Genomic DNA, 9,079 nt, shown 5'->3' on the forward strand with positions numbered 1-9,079 from the left:
ATTTCTTCACTTGCGTTGTCCTTTTGTGTCTGAAAACGAAAAGTACAGCACGTTATAAGCTGGATCCTTCGTGATTCATGCATATTCTTCCTTTTCTACACAAACAATCATAAATGTAACCTATGACTTTCGCTCCTGCTGCTACATTAATTAATGCAGTGAAAAATTCGGTGCCAACTTTTATTAATTCATGCAGTGAAAAATTCGGTGCCAATTGGAAATGTTTTTCATATGTTGTTAAAATCTAAGTCATGACGACATAAATGCCACATTGCATTTGGACGTTGGGGGATCTGTCATAGCATTCATGGCGGCTCAACAACCAATTAACCAATAGTAGAAGAGCATGCATTATATATAGCCCACCAAATCCATGCACAAGTAGCACAAATCGGTTGTTACACTACCTCTAATTAGAAGTATGGCTACCAAACCAGGGATCCTCACTGACTGGCCATGGCAGCCTCTTGGGAGCTTCAAGGTATTTATATATATATTATTCCTTTCATATATAGGACATATATGCATGCAGTTTATGGATACTATGAAAAGATTCACTTGTTGACGTTGTCGTACACAAGCAGTTTTAGCATTCTTGTTAATTCTTTTAATTTATATACATATATTATTTTTTAACTTAATTTTTTTGGTCTCCTGTTGGGAATTAAGTACGTGATTTTGGCTCCATGGGCGGTTCATAGCACTTACTCGTTCATGGTAAAGGGAGAAAGTGAGAGAGACGTCTACAACTTCCTTATACTTCCATTCCTTTTGTTGAGGATGCTTCACAATCAGATATGGATCTCTCTATCACGTTACCGAACAGCCAAGGGCAATAATCGGATCTTGGACAAAGGTATCGAATTCGACCAGGTTGATAGAGAAAGGAACTGGTATGTATACTTTTAACTTCCTCAACTATAATCACCTTGTTTTTATTTAAGCCATTGTTGTTCGTTTGAAAAAAATTGTTTTTTCACGAATAATAATGATAATAAAAATAACATAAGATCTTTCAAGCTTCCATATGCATGCATTGACACATGATTTGGTCTTATATGATTCCGTTGTTTCTTTTGTTTACAGGGATGACCAGATATTGTTCAATGGAATATTATTTTACGTATTGTATATGATTCTTCCTGGGACTCATAACCTGCCCTTCTGGAGAAGCGATGGTGTGGTTATCATATGTCTTGTTCATGCGGGTCCAGTGGAGTTCCTCTATTACTGGTTTCACAGAGCATTGCACCACCACTACCTCTACTCTCGCTACCATTCTCACCACCATTCTTCTATTGTAACCGAACCAATTACTTGTAAGATATATACTTTAAGATACTTTATGTTATTACATTATATATATATATATATATATATATATATATATATATATGTGTGTGTGTGTGTGTGTGTGTGTGTGTTAATGAAGTTATGACACCATATTGAAGTTAGTGGGAAAATATAAAATAAGAGAATAATTGTGGAAGCAAAAAAGAGACAAAGAATTTATGGGTGCATGGTTCGGTGTTAGACTCTTATGTCCACCACTTTGAATGGTCCAATAGCAATAGTGTGTTGATTGACTTAGTTGTTTACAATACATATAGGTCCATATTTATCGTTGAATATATATGTTAACTTATACAAGCTAGTAAACCTAAATCGACTTATACAAGGAAGCATAAAATCGACCTATACTAAGAAATATAAATCAATAATATAAAATCATAATATATTCTAACAACTTCTTTATATGAGAAATGCTAGAGCATCTACTTGCTCCCATCATTTTCTATCTCCCCTTTTCTAAAATCATCAATTGGATATAAATAACATACATCATATTTTTATTCTATAATTATTTTGCAATGCTGACATTATATTTTTGTTTTTTACAAAGATTAATTTAATAATTAGTTGAAATTGTCACATCAGTATTATAAGATAATTGTCCAATAAAAATATAATTTATAACATTATTTTTTATATACATACATATATATATATATATGCGCGCGCGAATAACACAATGCATGAAGCTTCTTCTTTGACTTTTTCTATAATTAGGAAAAACTTATTTTTATGTTGTGAGCTTTTTTAACAAAAAAATTAAAGAAATTTGTTTTAAGTTTTTTTTTTTTTTTTTTCTTTTCAAATAAAGCAATGTTTTGTTTGGCACGATTTTTCATGTATTAAAAAGATTTTTTAAGTTCTATAAAACAATATTAAACATGATCTAAATATAACTATTATGAACTATTTAGTGAACTTTTAAATCTTTTTTTAAGTTTCTTTAGCATATAGAAAAAAAAGTAACACTATAAAGAGAGTTATAAAAGTCATCTCAAATGTGATATGACTTTTAAAATCACCAATAAATCAAAATTCAATAATAATTATCTTAAATTCAATGATAATTTTAAAAGCCAAATCACATTTAAATAGCCGACTATGACACAAATCCCGTGCACGTAAGCATATGACACAAATCAAAGCCATATCGTTGATCATATATTAATTATAGAGAAAGAATATTAACACACATAGCGTATTACCCTAAAATAATTTGTACAAATGTTATACTTTGAAAAGTTAGTAATATGCTCCTGCATGCATGGCAGCTGTGATCCATCCGTTTGCCGAACACATAGCGTATTTCATGCTCTTCGCAATCCCATTGCTGACAACAGTGTTCACCGGAACTGCCTCTATGGCATCCACCTTCGGATACATCACATATATTGATTTCATGAACAACTTGGGTCACTGCAATTACGAGTTCATTCCAAAGTGGCTCTTCTCCATCTTACCCCCTCTCAAGTACCTCATCTATACCCCCTCGTAAGTCTCCTCACCCACCTAGCTAGCTATAATTTTTGTTATCTCTATTATTGCTGTCTTATTTGTATGAATTTAAAGAAATTATGATCTAAAATATTTGATTCAACACTCAACAGGTATCATTCACTGCATCACACCCAATTCCGTACCAATTATTCTCTTTTCATGCCTATATACGATTACGTGTATGGGACCATGGACAAGTCCTCGGATACTCTTTACAAGGCTTCACTAAAAAAACCTGAAGAATCACCAGATGTGGTACATTTAACACATCTAACGACGCCAGAGTCCATCTATCATCTACGCCTAGGATTTGCCTCCTTGGCCTCCAAGCCCCACACGTCCAAATGGTACCTGTGGCTGATGTGGCCTGTGACATTATTATGGTCTTTGTTTCTAACTTGGAGCTATGGCCGTACATTTGTTCTAGAGAACATCACTTTCCAAAAGCTCAAATGGCAGTCTTGGGTAGTACCAAGATACAATATACAAGTAAGAAACATTCATTTATATGACTATTGCGATTTGGCTTGTGTTTTGTTTTAGTTTGTGTTTGATTTGTTGGGATCGGAACACATTCATTTGTTATATTTCAAGACATGCATTTTAATTTCAACGAGTTCAGTTCCAACTAAAATTGAGCCCAAGTGAAACAAGATTATTGCTAGTGATCACATTCAATTTGATTCAGCTAGTTGGTTTTTTTTTTTTAGTCTAACTTCTTCCTTTGTTTTTGTTTTTTAAAATCTTCAGTACATGTTACAATGGCGAAAGGAATCCCTCAACGACTTGATTGAAGAAGCTATACTAGATGCTGAAGTGAGAGGAGTTAAGGTGCTAAGTCTAGGTCTTCTAAATCAGGCAAGTAAATCAAGCTTTCTAATATAAACTAAGAAAGAACAGAAACTACATTTAGCAAAAAGTCTTATTTTATATTTTTATCCCCATGGGCTCCTCCTATTGGAAATATTGAAAAAAGAAAAAAAAAATTAACAAAAAAAAGTACATGGATTCATTAATCTTTCTCACAGTATTTTATCAACATTTATTTGTGTAAATTTTTGCAGGGGGAGGAACTTAATAAAAATGGTGAGCTTTACATCCAAAAGAACCCTCAGCTTCGAATAAAGCTGGTGGATGGAAGTAGCTTAGCAGTGGCTGCGGTACTAAATAGCATTCCAAAAGGAACAAGTCAAGTGTTTTTAAGGGGCAACCTTACTAAGGTTGCTTATGCCATTGCCAATGCTCTATGTGAAAGGGGTATCCAGGTACGTTTTAAGTACGTACTGTTGATTAGTCCTTGCTCAACCTAGATTGCAATGTTTTTATTTTTTTCTAATGTTGCTAAGCTTATAATTGTATCAGTTGGCAATACCATACAAGGATGAGTATGAGAAGCTTCAATTAAGGCTCACCACAATGTCGAAAAATAACTTGATCCTTTCATCAAGTTATCCCAATGAGAAGGTAAAATTTGCAACGTACCCATTTCATGATTGCTTGTGACAATCTTCTTTCTTTACGAGAAATACAATTAAATAATTAAATTTAATTAATGGTTGACGTGGTAGTGACGCGTGCACGTACTGCCACATAATGAGTTCGTAACATGCATTATAGTACACATTATAGATCATATGAGACTATAATATGACATAATTATGTGAGATTTTCAGATATGGTTAGTGGGAGATGGATGGAAAGAAGATGAACAATTGAATGCATCGAAAGGAACATTATTCATTCCTTTTTCTCAATTCCCACCAAAGAAAATGCGGAAAGATTGCTTCTTCTACAGCACACCAGCAATGATCACTCCCACATCTTTGATCAACATGCACTCTTGTGAGGTTAGAAACCAAATGAAGAATTTTATTATTGAATTAAATTTTAACATTCTTCCTCGCTTGGGAGCTGAACATGTATAAGATTTAATTGAAATAAAAGTTAAATTCCAGAGATATTATGTTAAATTATTAATAATACCAGTAACTTATGCTATTGATTCTAAGATAATTAATATTTTAACGCTTCCTATTTCATTATGCAACAGAATTGGCTGCCTAGAAATGTGATGAGTGCTTGGCGTATTGCTGGGATCGTGCATGCCTTAGAAGGGTGGAATGTGAATGAGTGTGGGAACACTTTGTTTGATATCGAGGATGTCTGGCAAGCAAGTCTTCGACATGGCTTCCGTTCTTTGGTGGTGCCCGTTTGATCGTGCTTTAACTTCCTCTCTCTCTCTCTCTCTCTCTCTCTCTATATATATATATATATATATATATATATATTATGTGTGTTTCTATTTATATATTATTTCAGACTCTATATAAAATATAGCTACATATATCTCATGGTATTTGATTGATGTATGCAGTTCAATTAAAAAATAAAAATAAAAATTACACTTAAAGTTTGTCTATCAGAGAGACTGTAAAAAGATCCATAAGCACATAAATTGCATCGTTTTAAAAAACAATTATGGAAAAAAATGATTAAAGAGAGATGTGAGGTACAGAGCTCACCTAGATTCGGAAATGTGCTTCATCGAGATTTTTCCTTTGAGTATAATGTTAAAAAATCACATTTTTATTTTAATATTACTTACAATGTTGAGGCATCCGTGCGAATTAGTTATTTTATCCTACCATTATCATACTCTACGTACTGACATGACATTATCAATTGGTCAACAAATTTGTGTACATTGAAGTACGATGAGGTAATAATGAAATAAAAATATGACTTTTATATTTTTCCCCTTTATTCACTGTGTATATTATATGCCATACAAATAAGGGACATGGCGCTGAAATTTGGGGTTTGTTAAGGTCAACCACATCTAGAGATCTTCAAAGCGGTTCATTATAATTAACGGTCTATATTGGATGCACATGTAGATCCATATCACAACTAATAGTCAATTTACATGTGGTATAACTGATGACTCGGTTTATTATAAAATAACAATTTTACCATTAAAGCATCAATTATACCACGTGCCAGTGCCAATTCACTATTGATTCTACACATGAATCTAATAATTTTTCTCAAATAATCAATAATATTGACCATTTTAGACATATAGGTTAATCTTAAAGATACTTTTGATATCTCAGAATCAATTTTGCACAACTACAAACTATAGTGACTAAATAAGTAAATTTTCCTAATTAACATAAAATACCTGCGAGAAATGCTTGAGAGCTGGCCATGACTATACGTTTAGGCAATTGAACTCCTAAAATTTTAGGCATTGTAATTGTGACAATTGGCTGCACTTATAGTGCTAAGAAAATTAATTTTAAAAAAAATTCAACATGATTTTCTTTCTTTTGAAAATAAATAAATAAATAATATTTTTATACGGACTAAAATGTTAAGTGAGTCAGATTTAGGTACTTTGAAACAGTAATAGAGTATATTAGCAAGGGTTTCGCCCGTTGCTAGTGTCGGATATAATTAGTGACGCAATTGATGGTTGTCGGCGGTGGAAATAATTTTCAATTACTTGTGTCGTCGCTAATGTTAATTAATTGAAATTCACATATAAATATAATTAATATATGAATATATATTTTGATAGGAATAAATTATATCTTTCCTAATTTCAATTTTGTGAACATTCAGAATTGGTTGCCAAGAAGAGTGATGAGTAGTGCATGGCGTGTAGCTGGGATGGTGCATGCCTTGGAAGGATGGGATGAGCATGAGTGTGGTTAGACAATGTCCAACATTGAGAAAGTTTGGCAAGCAACTCTTCGACATGGATTTCAACCTTTGATTTTCCCAACTCAATCAAAATGCTAGTGACATTAAAATATTATGTATTGTTAATTATTGTTATATCTAGTTAGTTAATTAATGTTTAGGCGGGTTTCGTTAATTTTCGTTAAAATATTATGTATCAAATTACGTTGATTTGAATTACTATAGTTATCTACCTCAATTCTCCTATAAATAGGAGTATCATGTATTTTTATTTTATTTTTTTTGGAATATGAGTATCATGTATTGTAAAAGATATTAAGTGAATAAGATCGAACAAATGTAGCCTTATGGCTTTATTTGTGGACGTAGGTCATAAACCGAATCACGTAAAATCTCTTGCCTTTATTTCTATTTATTTCACTATTATCTTATTTTTCCATTTCATTATTTATTTCTTCAATCATGACTTCTTACTAAATAAATAAAATAAATTATATCGATTATGGACACTTACAATCTGTGTAATAGATTTAATAATATGTATATGAATTAAAATGGAATTGAACTATTGTAAATGGAAATTGGGATGAAAGAATTGAATTTGTATTAGCAAAATAGGCATTCAAGGTGTCAGGCCTCCATTGAGTAGTCGAGAACTCTTCCTTTTATCAAAATAAACTGATTATAATACATCGCTTCGGTCTTGTTTATAAAGACCCTTGCAACTACTTGTCAAAACCTTAGACCTTTGGATCATACCAACTATAATATGGTAGACCCATTACAACTCAAAGTTCAAAGGCCCACTAACCTACCAAGGCCAAAAGCCCATTAACCTAATATACCCATTACAATCTGAGATGATTCTGTCCTTATGTTGACACAAGGGCTTGCTAGGACAAACTAAATTTTCATTTGTTAGCAATTGATGAATTAAATTTAGAGAATCACCAATCAATTTGAGTGAGATCAAATATCTTTTACCTCAATTTTTATGTGGGTTAGTGAGATCGTTGCATATGAAATATTTAATTAAAATTGTAAATAAATTATAGAGCCAATCTTTGAATTCAGGACTTTTATTATAATAGTATGACAATTCGCAATTATTTTAAAAGTTTAAGCTACTTAAGTATGAAGTTAACAACTAATTTTCTTCCAATTTCTTCGGCACACCTAAAACACCCCTTCAAAATGTTCATCAAACACCACCGACTCAGTGCTCACACCAAAAATATCCATACGAATAACATACTTAAGAATCTCTTGAACAACAAGACAAAACCAACACATGAATCGGTCTTTAAATTAACTTGCAGGCTCTGCTTCTCAAATGATTAATTATGGGTCTGTTCCACAAAGGACGGTTACAGTTAATGTTTAGTACACAAAAATTGATTGATATAAAAAAGCAAAAAAAAATGAAAAGAAAAAAAAAAAAAAGTAGACATGATTAGTAAGGAAAGTAAAAAGTTATATTTTACAGTGATTTTTTTATTTAAATAATAAAAAATAATAATTCATATAATATAAAAGATAAAAATATTAAAAGTTCAATTGAACCAGAAGTAAGAAGCCTTTAAAAAACAGTGACATAGACATCTTCAATTTATTGAGGCACTAATTGGAAAATTATACTTTATCCTCCAAGTTTCACCCTATTTGCAATTTGACTTTCAATGTTTAAAAATTTGTAATGTAACTCAACAAAGAATTAAAAATTTGTAATGTAACCATTTTGTTAACTATTTCTGTCCAATTTGACAAAAAATTGCTCACATGCATTTTTGGGTCTAAAATTTCCAAAATTGTCCCATGTGTTTTAAGAAATCCCAAAAATGCTTCCAATTCAATAAACCACAAAAAACAAAAAATAAAAAATAAAAAAATAAAAAACAAAAAACAAAATTGGGGTGGGTTACAACCACACCTATTGGCCATTTGGGGTAGCTCGGTCACCCCGAAAGGGTTTGGGGTGGTTTTGGCCACCCTCATTTGGCCCCCTAGGAGTGGTTGGCCCATTCCATGGGCCATAGGGGTTATATTGTAAATTTTTGATAGTTTGTTGGAGTACATTGTAAATTTTTAAATATTAAATGTCAAATTACAAATCGAATGAAATTTTGAGGGGTAAACTATAATTTTCTCGGCATTATTTGAGAAGCACAATTTACTAAAATAATAATAATAATAACCTCCTAGGGTTTGAACTCTTTATTTTTTCACCCCTATGGTTTCATTTTTATCACAGACTGTACCTGTGGTTTTTATAAAGACGAAGATGGTACCTATGTTAAAATTTCATCCAAAACTTAACAGAACGCCACGTCGGCACCAACCAAATGTCGCCACGTTTCATAAAATTAATTTTTTTTAAGAAATTTTTTTTTAAAAAAAATTAAAATGATCAAAAAATTATATATATATATATATATTTTTTTAAAAAAAAAATAATAAAAAAGAAAAAGAGTTTGGGGCCACCCCCTTGGCCATTTGGGGGTGGCGACATTTGATTGGTGCT

General features: G+C 31.8%; 1 protein-coding gene across 1 annotated transcript; it reads left to right on the plus strand.

The window, feature by feature from the left end:
* The first annotated feature begins 402 nt into the window (after window positions 1–402).
* LOC132172701 (very-long-chain aldehyde decarbonylase CER1-like) lies at window positions 403–5,065 on the plus strand. Its single transcript, XM_059584257.2, has 10 exons — window positions 403–481; window positions 670–893; window positions 1,087–1,319; window positions 2,625–2,844; window positions 2,961–3,339; window positions 3,601–3,708; window positions 3,915–4,115; window positions 4,213–4,314; window positions 4,524–4,697; window positions 4,901–5,065. The coding sequence occupies exons 1-10, from the start codon at window positions 422–424 to the stop codon at window positions 5,063–5,065; spliced, it is 1,866 nt and encodes a 621-aa protein (XP_059440240.2). The 5' UTR covers window positions 403–421.
* The last annotated feature ends 4,014 nt before the right edge of the window (window positions 5,066–9,079 follow it).

Source organism: Corylus avellana, chromosome 2 (genome assembly GCF_965113065.1).
Source record: "Corylus avellana chromosome 2, dhCorAvel1.hap1.2, whole genome shotgun sequence".
Lineage (NCBI taxonomy): Eukaryota > Viridiplantae > Streptophyta > Magnoliopsida > Fagales > Betulaceae > Corylus > Corylus avellana.

What these genes read in the sequence shown, in the direction of transcription:
- LOC132172701 (XM_059584257.2), top strand. Translation starts at nt 422, where the DNA reads ATGGCTACCAAACCAGGGATCCTCACTGACTGGCCATGGCAGCCTCTT. An exon ending in TACCTCATCTATACCCCCTC is followed by an intron (nt 2,845 to 2,960) that starts GTAAGTCTCCTC and finishes AACACTCAACAG; the next exon opens with GTATCATTCACTGCATCACA. An exon ending in TACCAAGATACAATATACAA is followed by an intron (nt 3,340 to 3,600) that starts GTAAGAAACATT and finishes TAAAATCTTCAG; the next exon opens with TACATGTTACAATGGCGAAA.